General features: G+C 43.6%; 1 protein-coding gene and 1 long non-coding RNA gene across 3 annotated transcripts in view; one reads left to right on the top strand and one right to left on the bottom strand.

The window, feature by feature from the left end:
- The window catches only part of LOC124187998 (rap1 GTPase-activating protein 1), a 140,018-nt gene that overhangs the window by 6,678 nt on the left and 112,016 nt on the right, over positions 1–21,324 (top strand). Inside the window, exon 1 of one of the 2 annotated variants that reach the window (XM_046580236.1) lies at positions 4,763–5,528. The exons of the other annotated variant lie outside the window; for it this stretch is intronic. Within the exon in view, the coding sequence (XP_046436192.1) occupies positions 5,329–5,528 (200 nt within the window). The 5' untranslated portion in view covers positions 4,763–5,328. Of the gene's footprint in view, positions 1–4,762; positions 5,529–21,324 lie in introns of those variants that run through there. 2 annotated transcript variants of the gene reach the window in all.
- LOC124188001 lies at positions 5,416–14,603 on the bottom strand. Its single transcript, XR_006872213.1, has 3 exons — positions 14,456–14,603; positions 13,929–14,327; positions 5,416–5,545 (listed from the first exon to the last, which is right to left on the bottom strand). It is a non-coding gene; the product is annotated as an uncharacterized LOC124188001 (long non-coding RNA).

Genomic DNA, 21,324 nt, shown 5'->3' with positions numbered 1-21,324 from the left:
ATTACACGCCCTGTTTCGAAACTAGACGTTTCAGGGTGCAGTTTGACGTTTAGTTAGCTTCCAGCTTATCCTCTTCCCGAAACTCGCCAGAAACGGGGAGTGTCGTAGCTCGTAAATCGTAGCTCGACTAACAGTAGGACAAGGGCAAACGATACGAGCTAACCATCGTAGAGATAGGAGCTCAGAGACGGTTATAGAGAGGAATAGCGGAGGCGTGACCTCAGGCGACTCTTAAGTACGGTGCAGCAATGGAGCGTAAAAAATGAGTGAAAAACTTGGATCCCCTTGACTCCGAATTGACTCGATTGCTCTATGCTGGAGCTATTCCTGTGTAGTCTTGACGTTGGTAATACAGCAGTGTTTACGTCATGTTCGTAATCAAAGTTGCGCAAATAAGCCCCCGCGCAGCAGAGGCGAGGCCATTGCATTAATCACAATGAACCGCAGACTAATTAATTAACGGAGAAACTTTTCCAGGTCACACGATAATCTTCTATTCACCTTGCCCTACACCCACTCTACGAAACATTATAGATTAAGGGGTTGACGCGTTTTTTACATCCAAAGTTTGCTGATTAGATGGAATAATTTTGCTAGTCTACGCAACACTCGGCGTTATAATGTAAAATCTTCGACGCACCGCCGTTGTTATAACCCATCATCAACGTGCTGAATAAAACTTTTGCTACGCCACGAACTGACCTCCACGTTCGTTATATGACTAACAGATATGTTTATCCGCGAAACGAGGAAGCTGTAAAGAGCGAGGACGACGACTGTAATCTCTGTCGCCTAATGGAGTCGTAATAACGTCAGCCATTGGATTCTGTGAAGCCAAATATTAGGCGGCATGTTATTGGTTCATGCGGGAATGGTTTATTGAACGGTTAAGAGGAAGATTCCACCATCCGATAGCGATAATCACTCTCATGATTACTTTCGTGGAATAGTTCAAGGGAGGAACGTTAGTATATTTAAGCTACAGCTCATTTCAATAGTTTTGAAAACCTTGTTCAGAAAACGTTATCATTTGGTAGATCGGACGGGTCTCGACCTCGTCCAGAGATCGGGATAAAGAATCGCACAACCGGATAAGATGGAACAAGACTGTCGATAAAGTTTTGCCCAAATAGAAACAAGCAAGGAAAAAAATGAAAGTTAATTTTCGAAGGTCGACGACCGAGGCTCACGTATAAAAAAATCTCTTCTACCGCGTCAAGCGTCTTTCTGCATATCATCAGTGTCTAGTCAATAATTCTTCTGAACGATCGAACTCACACTCCGGTAAAATTAACTCCTGTAATCACGCTCAATCGCGTCATAAAAAGCGCAAGGATCACCTTAGATAGGTGCACGGTCGGGTCGCCCGATGTTTGTCAATCAAGAAAGAATACCGCGTGGCCTTTCACCGCTCCTTAGACGGAATAACGCGTCGACCTAATTCCGACAAAGCCATCCAGAGAACTGGTTATCGGGCATGTTGATCCGGTAGCAGCCTAAATTGGCTAAAACTGGTCAAAGAGGTCCTACGGTCACCATCGATCGGTAGTTGAGACCAGTCGGCTATCGTTAGGCCTCGGAACGATTCCAAATATCCAGAATGACGAGAGTGTACGCAATTTGAGTTAGCGTAACCGCTTGCGTTGACTTCGTTATGCGTAAAAATGTATTACCCAGAATTTTTTCAACTACTAATCATTTGCGGCATAAAAAAACCTACAAATATTCATCCATTTCCAGGGTGTAAAAACTCAAAGCATAATCTTCGTACCTTTCCGCAGAATGAAGTACTCGCCGCAGCAGCAGCAGAAGGAGAGGAAATCGGAGAGCGATTTGGGATCGGTGCAGGGAACGCCGGCCCGGGAAACTCTCAACTCAGCCCAGGTATCCCAGCAGAATCTTTCGAGCGGTTCCTCGTCAGGTTCCGGAGCACGGTCATCGGGGTCGTCGGGCGTCTTCGCCTGGACGAGGGTCTTCCGGCTAGCCTCGATGCTGCCGCAGATCGGCTGCTAGTTCACGGCCTTGCGGAAGGTCGAAGCTGCAGCGCCTGCAGAGAAAATAGAGGATGCATAGACGATAAGAGACGAATGCGTTGCTAGAACGCGAACTCTAGCAGCTAGCACGTATCACTATAATATTCTTATAGAGAGGAGTTTGCGGTTTAATTCGTATACGTACCGCGGCTGCAGTGATTTAAGGCTAGACTTTAAACCGTTACCAAACCTCTTGTTATATCGTATAAGTTTCAGATACTTTATCGACTCATTTTCTGCTATTTAATACGTCGTAGAACGATCGTTTGCCGTCGGGACTCGCGTTCGCAGATCCAATCTAAGGAACCGCTCGTACGGATGAACGAATTTACGGGTTCGTCTGATCCGACGACTAGCTGGGAGTCTGGAATTAGCGATGCTGGGGTGAAATCATGGATCAGCTCGCATCGAACATATCCGAACAATTGAGTAATAAAGGCACCAGTTATTTTCGCCGCTTGTTTTTTTGTTTATGTTATATTCTTTTCATTTTTTTTATTTCTCATTTGCGTCTTATCGATTTGCATCTTACATCCCACGCGCTCGGTACGATCAAAGGCTGTGTTAAAGCACTGTTATGTAGAATTAATGAGGGCTTCTGCGCAAACGTATCCACACATTCTCGCTGATTTTATCGCAACATGAATGGATCGATCCGCAAACGAGACACTTGGTTTGTTCAGAATCATCTGCGTGGCACTTATAATTTACAGTCAATACTTCAACGACGCTTTTCACTAGTCAATCACGATTGCGTTTCGGGCAAACGATAAGTCGGAAGTTTTTTGCCTCATTTTTTGGGAGTTACTGAGCAGGTCGGATCAATTTGTGGAAATAAAAGGTATAAGATACGTGCGGAATAATGGTGCTTTTGGGAGCGATGATTTAGATTCCCAATGTCTTAATTAGTTTTTAATTGAAACGCGATTTGTTTATCGAAATTGTTATACCGAGCGAGAAACGTGGGTGTTGCTACAATCATCCTAATTCGATGCGCAATTGAAACTTAAATTTGTAATCTAAATTCATGGAAATACTTTCGATTGAAAATAATTTAGCTCGAATGCACGCACGCGATAATTTAATACGAAATTATTCAGTACACTGGTAGTGCGTAGATTGAAGTATTATTCAAAAGCCGCAAATTATGCTTGCACATAACTTTGCAGATCACGTTTGGCTGAAAAATATACGTAAAAATAAATTTCGTAGCACGAATTTTACTGACGATCAAAATTATTCGTCGACTAACGCTGTGAGCTTCCTTTTCCTGGAAAGAAGTATACGATGCCGAATTTTCTTGAATAACCGTTGAACTTTGCTTTTGTTATTTTTCGACTCCCGGGCAAGTTCTCCAAAATCCCAATAAAATAATTGTATCAACAAATTGGTGAACGGATGCCCAGTTTGTTCCACGTTAGACAATATTTAGTTGTTAGAAAAAATAAGAAAAAATATGAATGTTATTTAATTACTGTTATATTATATATTGTATTAAAGATTCTTATATCAGACTATACGTACTCTTACTCTCACCAAATATGAACCACCGTATACATGTGTCTAACACGCATGTGTACGTGTACGTACGACGGTACACATAAACACGACACAGACACAAATACGTATATACCCATTAATTTAAACGCTATTAAGATTTAATAATGTTATATCTCGTTAATCATCATATTCATATATTTTACTAATGTGTAAAATCAATCAATAAACTATTTACTTATCACACGCCCTGCTCGTCTACCGTAGAACCATTCAAATTCACTGAACTGTTATATCCCTCCACAAATTGAAAAGTTACTCCAGCCTACTCGATAATAGTACGTACAAAATGTATATATATATATATATATACCTATACGTACACACCGATAATCGTGTTTCACGAGATTGCTCTTTCATATCTGATTCTGTTTCGAAGCATGACGAAAGAACATAACTAGGTGTGATGTAACACCCGCTACCCACAGGAAATGTATTTGTATGCAAGGTATATATATACCCACCGATTGCGAATGGGGGATACAGTAAACTGATAAACGACTGGCGCGTGTGAAACGCTTGGGAAATAATTGCAGTTATAATCGTACAGGGCTTATCTGCGCTATTATTCATTCTACCGTGCGCACAATCAATAGATCAGGATCGTTGCACCTTGTAATTTATACAGGAATTTGTAAATTAATTACAATTTACACGTTTGAAAGAACAAAGTTTTCTCTTCACCGATCAAATCAGTGCGAAATTACATTATTCGAGTCTCTCCAAGTATTTTAGAAGTAGAAAGAAGAAGAAAGTGAAATAAGAGTAGATATTTTCAGACAGAACAACACGTGGTGTTTGTTTAAAAACTGAACGATTTACCACAAATACTTCAACGACACTCTAAAAATAACAGGCACTGAAACCGCTTCGTATTATCATGAACGATTATAATTTTACCGCAGAAAGTGTTGTTCACGAGTGCTATTCCATAAATATAATAGTTATATCACACCATTGCGGCGCCTTTTACACAACATGCAAAGCGATACCGAAATCTTTCCTATCAAGCGTGTCACTCATACCGACGCAAAACGCTGACGGTAATTCACGAACTAATCGTATACCGCTAGCGCGCACCTTCGAAAACCAGATTTAAACGACACGATCCTCGTTCGAAATCATGAGTTTCCCTCGAATATTTTAGACATTCATTCTAGTTTTATTTTAGAAACTAACCAAGAAGATGATAGATCCCTGCGTTCTTCTTCGTCTTCGTCTTACTCGCTGCCCATCCAGGATCCCTGCATTACCTTAGAAGCGGCGCGGCCGCAGCTTGGCGAAGCCGCCGACAGATGGCAGAGCGGTAGCGCCACACACGAGCGCAGCGGTTCTCCCCGCAGGGAGTTTTCGGCGAGGACCGTAAGCCGAAGAGGAGATCCGTGGCTACCGGCGGGTGGGCGGCAAGTGAGACGAAGTCGGTGTAGGCACGAAGCGAGGGTTGGCTGAGGCTGTCCGTATCGTATCGAGGTGGACGGTGGACCAGCGCGGCGCGAACTGTCGTGTGCTCTAGTCGCGAGCGACGCGCCGGACCAGTCAGAGCTGCCGAATATCCTCCGCCGGCTCCGATTGACAACGTGTTACGTGCCGCCGCGGGTGCCGTGCTTTTGGTAAACTCCTGACAAGAGGGTCGCGAAGTGAGGCGAACTCCGGGCGCGTGCCGCGCGGGAAAAGGAGGAAGGCAGGAAGTGAGGAAAAGGAGAGGGAGCTGGAGGCCGCCGAGGCTCCGCATCGCGATATGCGCCGACCTCTTCTTCGCCACCTTTCCGAGGGCGGCTGCACCGTCCAGGGCGGCGTGTCTCCGCACCCTTCGAACGACCCTGGACACCATGTCGCCTCCTGTCACCTTCTAAAAGTACCCGGAACACCCGGACCGGTAATCAGGGAAGTCGGCAACGCTTCGGAACCTCGTCGATCCGCCACCATGACGTTCCACAGGTAGTTTGATACTTCGTCTACGTATTAATACCCCATTTCGTAGACTTCTTTCTTATCTCTGCTTATTTACCGCGTTGGTTTGTTACTCGGAATTTACAACGACATCGAGGGAACTTTTGCAACTATTTAATCCACGTTACATTGCCGTCGGTTGGCTTTCTCGTCAGCTGATTCGTTCGAGTTTCAAGTTTTTCGGAACGAACCCTTCCGAAATCGGCTCAGTGTCACTTGAAAAGATTCGAGTGTATCTTGTATAACTATGCGATTGTAAAACTGTTGCCGTATAGTATAATTATTCAATTTTCTTCGTTCTCGTAAAAATAATCTAGGACAAGTTTGAGCGCGCGGCCTATAAAAGTGATATATTTGAGAGATTTGATCAGCTCGTTCGAAGCAATTACTAAATACTGAAATGATACATAGAGTGAAATAAGTCTGAATCGCGCGCCATTCATCATTTTAATCGAGAAGATAGTGCTCGGTTTTCCTTCTTCCTGCAAGTTGAATCTTCGAGAAATCAATTCACTTGCAATGGCGTTTTAAACGAAAGTCACGCGCACGTAGGTGTAAGGAAATAGCTCGTGAGTCAGGTTTCAGTCTCTTTTCCAAATCAAAGATGCCAGTCACTGTTCTAACGAAGAGGTCCGATAATGCATTTACGGGAAAAATCGTTTGTCGGGAATCTCAAAATTGCCTGAAATTCAGTAAACATTACGTAATGCTCAGCAATCCCAGCTAGATCTAAAAGTCATCGTATAAAATTGCAAAAAAAGGCATTGTTTCCTTCAATCTTTCGTTCGGTCAAGGGTCTTCCGCTTTTTTTTTTCAATCTCGACGTTCGTTAAATAAGCGTAAATAATAGAATAATGATTATGGTTTTATTCGGGCATCCGGGTGGCTGCTACCCGCGGATCACAACGCTGCCTATCAACATCAGCGTTGTCTAGCCGACTGCTCGCTCACGTTCCGTGCTATACTTGAGCTCGGTCCGACACCTTCTTGACTAAAAACGACTTTACAACACCGGTGCGGCGGCGCAAGCTCGCGGGAATTTATTCATCCGAGCTTTTGCAAGGGCAAGAGGACTGCTGCATGTATTTATAACAATAACTTGTGGGAATAGACGAGACATGGCCGGGATTCGTTGTTACGGCTTGTAGCGCTGTGCCCGCGTACATACCTACCTCTATATGGAATTTCGCCAGCCAGCTCGGCTCTCGCACCTGGCCATACCAGGAGGACAAGCTCGGTCTCAACCGTTCACCGATTCACACACCGAACGGCCGAAACACCGCGGCCACTAATAACGCCAATTATGACCAACTTGTTCGGGAGATAAAGCGTCCACTAACCGTATAGACGTACGCTACACAAGTTCGTTTCCACTTTAATGAAGCCACCGGCCAACATTCGGCATAACTAAATTGAACGTATGCTCGTTCCACGAAATGGCTTGTAATATTATCATTTACACTAATCACACAACGAGTTACACGCCGTTTTATCGTCTAATTAACCCACCGTGCGCATATTTATTAAGTCAATCGTAACGCGATGATTGAATTCGTATTCCGATTCGACGTTGTTATTGTACTACGTGTTCCGTTTTCAAAACAGCTCTCGAATTTATATGTTGTTACAGCGTTCCCGGATCAACACTCTGTTTATAATACGCCGATCCGAATCCCATCTACACCGCTATTTGTCAGAAAATCTCTGAAGCGATAAGCGGTTGCGACGATTTTTCGGGTTTATTTTTTTTCGGGTTTTAAAGCCTTCGTGGCAGAAGGCTCTACTTATATATACGTACCCTTTTGAGGGTAGCTGGGCTGAGGCAAAAGAAATGAGAAAACTTGCACATAAACGGTGGGCCTTTGTACTGCGGGGTAATTTCTTTTTTTTTCCCCCTCTATTTTTCGATCTTTTTCCGTTTTCTTTTTTCGTTCTCTCTTTTTTTGTAAACTTTATTTTTACTACGCTACAGCGAGCCTCAGGTTATGAGCCACCTTTTCATACATGTACGTACATGCAGGAGCCTTAGCTCCATATATATATCTATATATATAATGCCGAGACTATTGTATAATGCAATGCAAAGCGAGAGTATAAGTGGTAGTCGAGTAAACGCTCTGCTGCCTCCTCGTTGAAAATACACAGCAGAAACGATATATACATATACATAATATATATGTGGAGCTAAAAGGGCAAAGAGTGGCCTTAAACCGCGGTGCTAATTGATCGAGGAGGAATATTTTTTTTTATTTTGCCACTTTTTTTTCACCTTGACCTAAATCCGCGGTGGATTTTCGCCCTTTTGGTACAACTTAAAATGTTTTTCTCCATTGCAAAAACGACCGATGGATTACGAACACGCGCGTGCTGTTATTATTTACACTTTCAGCTCGTGGTTGTTGCGATCGTCTCGCGAGGAACGAGAGCTCTTAATTACAATAAACCCACGTTCCCCCCAATGACTCATTGTCAAGGTAAACGTTGCCATTGAATATTATTATAATATATGGGACGCGCCTTACAGCTTCAGCTTTGAACGTGATTACGGTTGAATTCAAGTGAAACGATGCGAGGACGAAACGAGGCGCTTGTATAGTTGATATTCAGGTCTTTCGAAGTTGGGAATAGACGAAGTGCCTTGTATTTTCTTTTTTTTTTACTACTATTCTTCCGCAGAACGTCAAGTTCGTGTGTGGTACGGGGTCGAATCACCTCGAGTTGAGGTAAAAAGTATTATATGTGTAACAGCTTCTAGGATATTTGTCATCCAACGAGTGGCAGATTGCGTATGTGCGAGGAGACGACGCATCGTCGAAACGCGCTCGTTCAAAATCCATTTGCAACGCGTGTGGTTGGAAAAACTGGGCTCAACTATCCCTCTAATTATTCCACTCCTCGATTCGATCCTGTTCTTGATTTAAAAAAATTTTTTTTTTTTCCTCTTACTCTTTTCATTTCGAGGATGTTTATGTTTTTTCTCGTTCCAGAGTCAAGTCATTGAAACGATTCACCTACGTGCAATTTAGTAGCGCGTAAATTCATCTATTTTATCATTAACGAAACGAGTATCATCGACTACTCGAGCAAAAATTGCGTCTCATTTCTCTTCAGTTTCTTGAAAACCGACAAACTTATTCAACGAGGTTGATCAACGTATGTAACGAGGTCGGAAACTGTATAATCCTGTGCTCTGCTCGAAGTATGTATTTTTTTCCCTTTTAACCGTATTACTACTGATGAAAAGAACTTTGCGCGAGAGTAATTTTGACGACGACGAAGTATTCGCGAATATTCAATTACCGGTTCGTTTTCAAAAGAAAATTTTTCACCTACATAGCGCGAAAGGAAACTGTTACTTCTACGTTATTTTGCATTATATTTCAACAGGAAATTCTAACTCTGCACTATTAGACTGAAATATCCGTATAATATGCATTATATGGACGAAATTCATACGATGGGATGGAAAAATGTGAGCGAATATGACTTTGCCTGATGCGTCGCAGAACTATCTCGTATCATATTTTTCAAATTTTATCTGTCTACTCCGGTGATGAAAATGAACGTAAAATCTGGCGTGGCTGCACAGAACCTGTGCAATATAAATCGCAAGGTTATAAAACGACATGGGCGAGTACCGCTGCTGCTGTAGGACGTGAAACCTGTCGGTGATTTGAAAAATGGTGTGTAAAAAAAAAAATTCAAAACATCGCCGTTCCCCTTACCTGTTATTCCTGTTAAGTATGGAAACACAGGCCTCTGCGTATTGTACCTTATATGCCTGCGGGGACAGGGCAGCGGCAGCGGTGAAACCGACGCGTTACAACAACCTGCGTCTCTCCTACGATGACAATAAAACGCAGCGTCGGGCGTGCAGCTGCGGTATATCCTGTTACAGATTAATTCATCATCAAATATCTAATAGACGCGATGGAATATCGTGACGGTGTGCACGTAAGGCGTAGAGCAGCGAAAAAAAAGCAGCCCCCTGAATCGATGGGAATACAATATTGCGTATATCTATAAATTTTTTAACATAGCAAGACTACTTCCTTTTTAGAATATCGCGTGGGCGTTGCTGCTGCTGCTGCTTCTGCTGCTGCGGCGGTTGCCGTATAGAAAATTAACTTCCCATGGAACTCGGCCTCTCAAGATTGCCTCCTGAGCGATAATCAAACTTTGTTCGGCTACGATAAACCGACGCGGTGTACTCGCCACCGGCCGTGTGATATTTGTCATTGATGCACTGTTATTGCTGGACTTTCGTGGCCGTGATCCAGGAATTGTTAAATGATAACGAGTACATTGTTTTCGCTTATCTTGATCGGTATTTTTTCGTCACTGCGGTGGTGGTATAATAGCGGCACTTTTAAAGTCCGTGACAATTAAATGTTATATACATTAGACCGTATCAACAAAAAAGACGATTTTTTTTCAAAATTCAAGTCGAAAATATTGTTCGAAATGACGAAAAAACAACGCTGTCCAAGTTTCAGTTCTTAATATTAATATTTAGAGGTGCCTCGTCGCGATTTTCCATTTCACATTTAAATAACGTGGGGGTGATTTGTTTGTAATATGGGAAAAACGCTCTTCAAAAAAGATCTCTTGTCATTTTATGATAAATCTACTCTTTCGAAAGTTATGTAAAGTCCTTAAATATCGTTTATAATTTATATGCATAAAGAATATCAGTTATATTCAAGATTTTGTTGTATTGATGAACAGTAAACGGGGTTTAAAAGAAATTTGAATGTTCTCTGAATTCTAATTTCCCAAACGTTAGTCAAGCTCGCTCTATAAAATGTGCAAAACATGTACCTTGGGAACAACGTGATAAGCCTTAAAAGTCTTTCTAATCGCCTTTTTTCGATTTTGCGTGGGTTTCATTTACCCTTTTCATCCGTCTGTTAAACACGAATGCAGATATAATTTTGAGACCTCGAGGGACGAAGAAGGCACGGATGCTGAAAGCGGGGGAGAATTTGTTTCCTCGATTCTTTTGCGCGTCAAAGCCGGATCTTTGCCTTTCCGGATTATTTTTATTCATTCAGAGTCAAAATATCACAGAGTTTCCATTTTACGCGGACGTTGAAAGCTCTTTTGAGAAATTTTTTTCCGCGAATTTTAATTAATTCAGCCCGGCGTATAAATATGAGAATGGTATCAAATTCCGCGCCAAAGTATTATACATTATGTAAGCCGGGAACGTGATCTGGTTGGCTCGCAAATTACGTTGTTGCACGTTATAATTATACGTATGTCCGACAGATAATACTCGACTTCCAAACACTCAACGTGCAGGCTAATGCCCACCTATCCGAACCTGTTGACTCATTCCTGTTCGCAATTCTCGTTAGAAAGTGACGTTTGCTACCCGATAAGTATTCCTTCTGCTCGACCAAACACACGCGTCGTAAGGCGAACTCGGTGTAGGTATCGGTACTTGCGGTAAGACGATGCACGCTGTGCTGGAAAATTGCGCGGCTCCGTTTCCTACTGCGGTGTATCATCGTTATAAAATTCGGTGCATCGGAACAACGCCCGATGTCGCAACATGGATATCCGTACGATTTCATTGGCACTCGGGAAGGAAGTCGCGAATATTCATATCGAGATTTGATTTCGTTATACACTCTGAAACTTTATCAAACGGTTGCGGAGCAACAAAAAAATATTGTTGAAAATATCGAGAGGTTGCACATTTCTGATCCTCTGTATCTCTGTATTTACTCTGTTTACATCTCTTATATACCTATAATAATTAGATAATTCTTCGGATAGATTAGGCGACATGCATGATTCATCGCTGACCAGCGATCTTGGTCTAGAGTCTCGGTAAGATCCGGCCCTAGAATTGTGCGGTACGATTGGAAGTCGTAAAAAGGAATATCGACCATCCGTAAAATGGTTATACGCGCTCAATAAGTACAAGGAAACAGGGCATAAAGTGTAAGTAAAGGCGTAATAAAGTATACGTTATTGGACCAATTATGAGAGCCTGTAGATAAGATAGAGCTACGTGTACCATTCGTATTATATAGTATATGTTACGTTTACGCTAGTGCTTGCACCGCCGGCACACATGTAATCTCCGTAGTAGTAACTTATCACACTGTTCTCGAACAGATGGAAATTTGAATAGCATATAACATATAATGCACATTATTCGAACCCATTTGGGCAGTCTGCCGTGCTTTACGCGTTATCAAAGTTATAGATGTAGACTTGTCGAACGGACGAGCAATTCGAATAACGACGTTTGTCTGCAGTAATGTACAGGTTTTGATTGCCGGGGTCATCTGCCGATTATTTAAAAAAATAAAAAACAAAGAACTTTCTACCGATTAATATAAGAGAAAAATTTTGATTCTTAATGTATTATACATGAATTTTTTCTACTAGAATTCAAAGATACATGACCATCGAAATCGAACCAACGATCAATTTCGAACCTTATGAAAATCTGGAATGGTGTTGTAATCACTGATATGTGCAACTACCGTTGATAATTGCCGATGATTGATACCTTGATACGAGTTTGAAAAAGATGGAACCGATTCGTTGCACAGGATCATTGACATTGTTCTTAGGTTCGAAGAACAGAGTTACACAGTAATTAAATACCGCGTGGTCGACACAACGATCGAATGCATATTTCAATTGTTCGACAAAGTCACCCTACACACATCGATCCTCTGGCTCTGGAATATTTTTGAGCGGATGAAGAGGCTTTATTTATTCCTCTTTCTATATACCTAATAACAGATCCGCGGTTGATTGCGAGGATTGTTGGCCTACGTACCCCGTTGTTTCTGTGTAATGCCCGCCCGTGTACCGACATATGAATTTCCTTGTTTCACTGTCAGGCTGTAATATACGCGTATACTCGTAGATAATGATCGTTACGGTGAATTGCAATTACACGATTGGGACTGGCAGATAACAAACCTTGCTCGATAGCTACGCAGGTATACATGTATCCAGTTATGTATCGCGTATACGGATCTATCGACGACTTATGTATTACATGTAACATATAAATACAGGTACAACACACAGAGTCTTCAGGGAGCATAAATGCAGCGATCCGAAACGAATTTAGCCTGCAGATCATGCGGAATATGTACCTACGGCTATTTTCGTGCCGTTAATGATCTCCAGACTTTCGAACTCCTCACCTTTTCACCAACTCCCGCAAAACAGTTTATTACTACTTTTGCGCCGCATTTCTGTACTTATTACAGTGCATTTGAAAGAACGGCACGTGCAATTTATCTAATTTTCTTCTCGAACACTCGTAACTCATCCTCTGAAAAACTAAACACTGACGTTTCGTTTCTTTCATCTTTGCCAGAACAATTCATAGTAAAAAATTATAAAACGACTAACATGGCTTACTTGTAGGTACTGCAGAAAAATCGTATTCAACGAGTGTGCGTTGGGTGAAGTTTTAGTATTAATTTTGGCATCCAGCATGATGATTCAAAGTTAAGGGATAGCTTAAGACGCGTCCCGTTTAGGCTTAGTAAAGATTGATTGCTTGTCATTATCGATTGAAGCTTTTTTTTTCGAAATTGAAATTTTTTTCGGGTAAAAAGATCGTGTTGCGACGTTGAGCGATCTTCGTCGTTAAATCCGCGATGACGAATGCGTGATAGCAGGTCTTTATACTTATGTATAGAAATGTTTACGTAGTTAACTATTTACATAGCACGTGCGGAATGCTAACACTTTCGTGAAATGCGATAATAATATTAAAAATCAACGACAGTTTCGATGACGTGGTTGTTTTTAATATCGATGAAAATATTTCATTCGTTTCATACCATCGGGTTGTAATAAAAGCTGAGTAACCGCGTTTAGTATTATCAATTGAACAAACGCGTTTTGAATTCCCCGTGTAGAGCAGCTGCCATGCTCGCAGATTACGTCACGGTTTGCGTGATCGTAAAATATAAACTATTGTACGTATGCGTATACATACGTACCACATCGAAATTGATTAGAATTTATAAACTCGACAATTGGCTAAATGTTAACGCGTCGCGCCCGTGTTGCCTCGAAGTTTCAAACTTTACGATGTAGGTACACGATTTTCTTCGAGATCGTATTTGACTCGTCGCATATATTTCCGTATATACCGCGTAAGATATATTTAGAGGAGTTTACGGAGACCCTGGTAATCACGTATAAACAAATAATGTTCCTCTTCTCTAACGATTTCTCGTTTGCTTCGCGAGCAGCAGCACCTGGGATCCGGGAATATTCGAAGAGTAGCTCCCTCGAGATTCGAAACGTTACATAGGTAGATTCTGGCCCCCTTAATTAACCCTAATTAGCCGCAATTAGCAATGCGGTCGCATGCATTATATCGCCCATACTTACGCACACGTCGGTACAACATCGTGGCGGTATAAATCGTACAATATAGGCTGCCTACCGGAGGTTGAAGCAGCACAGCTGGGCTTCAATTCGGTACAATGTAGCGTCTGCAGATATGAAAAATAAATTTCCTCTCGACGAGAGTCGCCATTCTTTCCGCGAAGATCTGTCAAGTACAAACAAAAAAAAAAAACATCCTCGGACATCATTTTTCTCTGGCAAGAATACAGATACACCAATACTTTCCCTTTGCACATGGATGGAAGTTGACAGTTCCTTAAAACTTCAATGGAACTCGACAATGTCTTCGACACCGCCATTATTTTCAATTCTTCACTCTGGAACTCGTGTTTTACTTCGCCCAAAGGTTTAGCTCCAGGTCACTGGTCGACGAAGCTGAATCTATGAGCCAAACGTGTTAAACTTTTTATTAATACAAAAAATGCAGTCCAGTTTTATTCTAATAATTCTACAAAAAATACTGGGAGTCCAAGGTGTATCACAAAATTTTTATTATCGGACTTTGCTACCTTGTGCGAACGAGCATTGGAACGTTTTTCTGCCAGCTTCAGTCCCGTCACCGATTGGTCGAGTCATACCGTTTTTGTTATTTCGAAATGCCAACGGCGTCACGAGGAGGAGGTGCATGGCGCCGAGCAGCTGAGGTTCCGCAGGTCGAAAGACTCTCTCGCCTCTCCTTCGGCGAACACCTGTACACCTACACGCGGCGTAGGTGGTGGGTGGCAGGGGCGTGCGCCGTTCGGTGTGCACCAGGAGGTGGCCGCGGTGCAATATCGACCACCCGAAGCCTTGACTCCTAGTGACCCACTCCCCCGCGCGGCGGCTCATCTTATGATGATTATCCGGGTGTATGCCTGCGAGCGCCGTCCCGTTTCTTCACTCCGCCCCCTTCTTTACCCATTCCGCACCTGTAACAGAAGCTGCTGAAAAATGCTGCCTCGATTTCTTTTACCAAGAGCCAACTTGCGGAGACTTCGCGATGTGGAGAGAAACCGCTTAAGCGCGCTCCCTTGATGTCGTTGCAAAAACCGTCGATGGGTTGGAAGAGCGAAGAGAGATAACGGATGGAAGAGCAATCTGAGGACATCGGTAAAGATGCTGTAGGTATAGTTGGAACTTGGGGAAAGCTTGGTGGGGTGCGCAGTGCGACTTTTCAACATGAAAGAAATCGCGCGCGGTTTTCCTTCGCGTCAATGGAAGCGATCGATCACGACCCTTTACGCTATTGTCTCTCCTTGTTTTTTTTACGTCTTTCGACCGTGAGTTGCTGGTCAATCGATTTGCAGGCACTGGTTACGTGGAGCGTACCTTCGACATTGACTTTATTGCTGTAACCGGCTTTTTGCTTCGTTCGCATCTACCGCTTCAAGTGTCAAAGTTATAGTGTTCGTACGGAGTTGTGCCGAGTTGATGTAGAGGGTCTCTTACCGATCATCCCTCGTCGCTTGTTGGAAGGAAAGAAACGCTCGTCAATGAGAAACGAATCGAATCTGCGTCGAATGGCTCACGTCTAAATGTGAAATGTTTAACTTACGGCATATTTGTGTGACTGTGTCATTCATTCGAGTGGTAAAGGCGCATGGTTGTGTGTAATTACGAGCATAACCGAGAGTTCTTCTATTATACCACAGCCTTCAACTTGACTCTGGAAGTGTATGTCCGTCTGCTCGCTCGCGGAACGTCGGTAATAAAACTGCACTACTGCAGGCTCGCGAGGATATCTTACGGTGAAGATTACTTCGCTGAGATCATCCGCCACGACGAGTCCATTGTTTTCAAATGCACCATTGGCACGAGCGTCGGTTCAAGGCTCCGGGCTATTTTCCTACGGACAGTCGAACCCTCTTGTCCTCGTATAAGAACCAGGAACGCCGTAAGCCTTTTAAACAAACTGCACCGATGGAGAGTTCAATTAGTAACTTGCACGCAGGTGCCACCCGCCAGCATCTTCGTGTCGGTCGGCTGCATTACGTGCAGTTTATCTTTGCGCCGTTTCGCCAGATGCATGAAGGAAAGTGACGAGGCTCTACGATGATACTCGTGCCTAACAGCTGTTGGGCCTTGATTGACGGCCGAGATTCATCCGATTTCCACGCTCCGTTTCCTGGTGGTTGATGATACGCTCGTGGTTATACGAACACGAACATCCGATACAGCGAAACTAGGATAAACAACCGGCGATTTGATTCGGCGTCTGCGGAGCAATCGCGTGTGCGAAACACGGACGCGATGAAAGTTCTTTGAACGAGACGCGAACGGTTTCACTCGATAACGAGAAAGAACGGTATAAAATGCAACTGATCCGATTAATCCAACATGTGAACTGACCTCGACCGGAACCATTCGCACGACTACTCGTTTCCATCCAGCTGCAGTTCCCTGTGAAATTGGCACGTCCTTGCTGCAGTTCAAGAAACTCTCCCGCGTTCAGCGTCCCGAAAAACAGGTCACGTGTACTATCGCAGGTGTGACGTTGAGGCAATAAACGGAGCATCGGAATGCGATCAATTGTCTCGCCGCAACAGGCCGAGCAACGCGGTTATGGTCCTGCTGCAGGTCAAGTTCGATCACTTAGCATATATTACCTGCAGCACGGCACAGGTGATGATGTACAGTTAATCGAGCTCGCGTGAAGAACTAACGGATTTAATACTTGCCCGTGTAGCAGCGACTTGAATCTTCCACATGCGTCCGTGATTTTCCTCGATCTGAATATCGGTGAAACTTTTATATCGTTATGCATGTCGGTGTGTGTGATCTTCACGGTCAAATTCAATTTAGTTCGTACCGTAGACTATTCCGATAAGCCGGTACCGACCCAATATCCTCGAAAGCAGAGTAAAAAGAAACAAAAACACAACCTGATGGTACAGATAGAACTACAGCTCTGTTATTAACAGGACCAATTGCTTATACTTTTTTAAATTCGACGAGGATAACTAGCTCTTGGTTCAATGAAATTGCAAGGTATAGCGGCGACTGTCGTGTTATGCACCACTGAACTATCTCATTTATTCTGAATAAAAATGACACTCCACTGCAACCGAGTCTGGTTAACACGTGCTGCAATACGCTGCAATAATTCTCTCTCCTCAGCGACGATATTTCACCATTACCGCATCTTCCTTCGTCAGAGGTTCGTTTGGTATCCTATTACAAACCCGGCACCCGCGACTTCCAACAAGCTCACACAAAGTCAATTAGGACAAGGCAACTGCGGAGTGGATAGTCTGTCCGCGTCTAAGGAACGATATATATGTATTCCTATTGTGGCAAAACAACCGCGACGAGAGATGCAAACTTCACAAGAGAAGAGAAACATGGCACCTCGGATTTTCAGATCTTCTCGCGACGCGAGGATCTAGGAGGAGTCTGACGAACGAAGGGTATAAACACTCGGCCGATTCCGAGCTGCTGCTCCGCGACTCGCATCCTCGGGATCACGTCGCTCGCTGTAATATTTTACGACAATTCTCGTTTCTTTAATAAATCTTCGACGACGATCGGCCCGCTTACGCAGGTCGACGTGCGGCGAATGACAACGACGCTGCCACATACGTGCACAGGTAGTATCGTGACCCCAGGCGCCTGAAGTTGGGCAACCCGACGGCCCCCCGGGTATCGCCAAAACTTTTCGAGCGGTTTCAACGCGGTCCGGAAACAGGCGCAGTCTGTGGTAACCGAAGCGAGTTCACTCGGTGTTGACCAGCTTCGTATGTACACAATGTACAGCGACGGGGTGGCAATAACTCGCCGCTTGTCCGAGTTTCGCAAACTTGCAGTCTGACCCCTTACGATGCCTGGCCGGCTTTGCCGTCGCTGATGAAACTGTCCTAGATAAATGCTTAACAGTTTAATGACTGTTGGTGAGGCGGCAGGTCGAAGCTTCGTGACGAAGGTTACGCGACATACGAACCGGTGGTTGCTGCCTCGCCGTTCTCCAACGCAACGTTTACCGCCGGATGGATCGTCGTCGAGGACATCCTCATTTTCCGCAGGCTACCACGCTGTGCCGGATAGGGGAGACGGTGGCTGGTTGTCACACTTTTCACTCTCGGATTTTTTAGAATTTTGTTTTAATAAAATTTCATTTCATTCGGATATCGGGTACCGTAAACGCACCCTTTGCGCACCTAGAGGAAATTCATGGCTGTTCCAAAGCACGTCTGAATAAGGTTTTTGTAACTGCGATTGGTGGTTCCCGGGTATTTTAAATTATGGAAACCGGTCAGAGATGACGTATAATTCGTATTCGCGGCTTTGTTTTCTTGTTTTTGTTTTGATGTGAGAAACTAGGTTTATTCGATGTATATATTTTTAAGCAATACTTTTCTTCGTTGTATTTTTTCCCGGAAATCACGGAACAGTCAACCTAGACTCAGAAAACCCCGAAAACCATGAAAAAATCGAGTCAAACTCCGAAAGTTCCAAAAAACTTACCCGGACTCAGAAAACCACGGTAAAGTCGAAATGGAGAAAGTTGTCGCAAAATTATTGTCACATGTGATAACTCGTCCCGACTCGTGATTTTGTTTAAAAATGTGCATATCTTGCCGAACCGTTATTCAAGTATCAAAAATATACATGTATGAAATGAAGGCGGCCTTTCCGATTATCTTATCGCAAAATACTCCGATGCAGCCAAGAAAATGACAAAAAACATATTTAGAAGATGGAAAATAATTACGTACTAGGTCCAATATCGGGTTTTAATCACCGCGAGACCGCATATGATGCAATATTCTAATTAACAACATTCGTTTGTTTCAAACATTGAACTACAACCTCAATCTATATCGCGGCTCGTTCCGGTATCTAGCTGCGAAAATATGAGCCTTGTAACAAGTGATACTTTAGACAACGAGGACACCCTTCCCCTACAAACTCTGTACCACGTCAATTAAGGGGGGCGGGGGGAAATTGACCGATCGACGAGTTGCAACGTAGATTGGAAAACTCGGGGCGTTATCATTTTTCACCATTCCATCAGCTTATCGTGAAAATCGACGTCAAATATGTTGCGTAACACTGGTAATTTTAACGTCTATTGTTAATCTATTTTTCAAACATTAGGAGCACGATTTTTCATCGAAGATATATAATTTTCACACGGTTCGTGCAATCTTTTCATATAATCTCGGTGTGGATTCGGTATCTATTATTAATTTGGATGAAAACATCTGTCTATAGATGTACAATGGGGAATCCGATTGGAAAATAAAAGTGTGGATGACCCAATTCTTTCTCGACGCGGATGACGCCACGGCGGTAATCCCTCTCGATATACGATAACGGTATAACAGGATCGAATTTATGAGAAAAAAAATACATAACAGCTGCCAATTCCTCATTGGAATTAGGTTAGCTTTTGTTATTAAAGTTTAAACTTTTCTCTTTGTTTATTACGCAAGCATTTATAACACGGCGGATGAATCTTCCCGCCTGTAGATGCTGGTGTATATAACTACGTGAAAATAAATCAAGATTCCCACGTAAGAACACATTTGACCCGCAACATTTTTTACACCTTAAAATGCGGTCACTCCAGTTTCTATTTGCGATAAAAATTCCTCCAAGTCACGAAAGTCGGCTTGTCCGATCCTTGTAGCAAGTAATGGAAAAGCGGCTTACAGCGAGATTAGGAAAAGCTGGCGTCGGACGGTCGGAGCTGTTGCTGGAGATTTCGAAGGACGCCGTCCTTACCGAGAAACAGATAAGCGGCATTTTTTCCCCGGGTAAACATTCGACCACGCGGTCGTCAACTTTGACATTTCACTGGGGCTCCTATTTGCTTTCCGATTACGCCACAGCTCGAAGCTATACGTTCGCAAGGATTTCCTCCTCCCGGGTCCTCAGCGTCCCCCTGGTCTCCTCTTCTTCGAGACCCCATGGACCGGTTCCATCAGCGGAGGATGGAGGCGTAGACCCGGCTACCCGAGATAGTTCAGCGAGGCGTAATAGCCATTCTCCGGGGTACCTGCAGCGCAGAAATGAGCGAGGCAAGAAGAAGCCCCCTCACGTAAGGCACGACCCTGCACCAGCCGGTCGTGTAATGGGCCGCACCACCGATCTGCCCCGCAGGGCTCGGGGCATTGTGTGTTGGTTATTCGCGGACGATGCGCCGCTCGGCAGTAATTTTATGGCCAGGTAGGTGGGCACATCTACGGAGAGTAGGTATATAAGGACAGGGTTAATCAATAGGTTCGGACTAATTCGCTGGTGCGCGGTGCTTCGGCTTCCTGATGCCGTGTACCTGGCCTTTACACCCAGCTCGAGCTCTAGGCTAGAGCGGACGACCCGCGGACGCGGGGAATGTAGGTAGGTGGGTACCCACTCCGGCCTCGAGGAGAGAGGAACGTGATATCGGCTCAAGAATACGCTGCTAAAATATCTCCGACTACCTACTCCCAACTTCCTTTAGACGTGTAGGTATTAGGTATACCGGCGGGTCAGCCTTCCATGGCCTTCCGTGCACACTCCGGTGCTCGGCTTAACTTCCTTCCGGTTCTCATGCCTTTTTTTTTGTCTACCACTTAGTCTTGAGTGGCGCAACGTGGCGTGACATATTTGAACAATTTTTGGCCTTTCGCCTAGTCGGAAGGAAATTTAAACGTGTTTCAAACAGCGCGCAACCCGTTCGCGCAATTGAATAATTTTGCTTGCAATTTGGCGATAGGGGAAACATTATTTTTGGTTGGAGCTGGGCCGAGGAAAGTGTGACAAGCAGTCCCTGATGCGTATGTTTTGATTTTGGGTATTATTTGACACTGAATTGCCGATTTTTATTTAAAGAGTGAATTATGCGCGATTGCAGGTAATGCGAGGAATTTTCGCGCCCGCTGTCCAATTTTTTTTTTATAAGCTTATAGTGAACGAAAAAATTTCTTTTAAAATGCCAGATCTGACAGAATTCGTATGTTGTGTTATGTTGAACACCACCGTAAGAACTTAATTGGCGAATTGAAAATTGACAACATTGTAATCTCAGAGAGAAATGGTAAAAATAAGGGGACCCGAAGCAAAAATGTTTCTCATTTAAAAAAATGAAATTGAAAACTTTTTAATCTTGCTATTTCAACGCGAATAAAATGCTCAACACTGGTAAAACATTTTTCGATTTCATCTCCAACATCCAACCATTGCTTTCGCGTGATTTCCGCTCGAGCATTGAGAATGCAGGTACGTGTGACGATTTGTCTTCGGTAACGGGAGAGGAATTTCACGGAATTTGCGTTGTTTCACCGTTCCCTCAGCCTCCACCGTCAATCGAATCCGCTTTCGCACTGCTGACGAGAGAAATGGAAATCTGCAGGCATCGATGTGTGCAGAACGACGTCCCGCCATACATAAACACGCCTCGCATAAGGGCACGCGGTAT

Source organism: Neodiprion fabricii, chromosome 1 (assembly GCF_021155785.1).
Source record: "Neodiprion fabricii isolate iyNeoFabr1 chromosome 1, iyNeoFabr1.1, whole genome shotgun sequence".
NCBI classification, from domain to species: Eukaryota; Metazoa; Arthropoda; class Insecta; order Hymenoptera; family Diprionidae; genus Neodiprion; species Neodiprion fabricii.
Note: the sequence above shows the minus strand (reverse complement) of the source record. Positions and strands in the feature narration are given on the sequence as shown.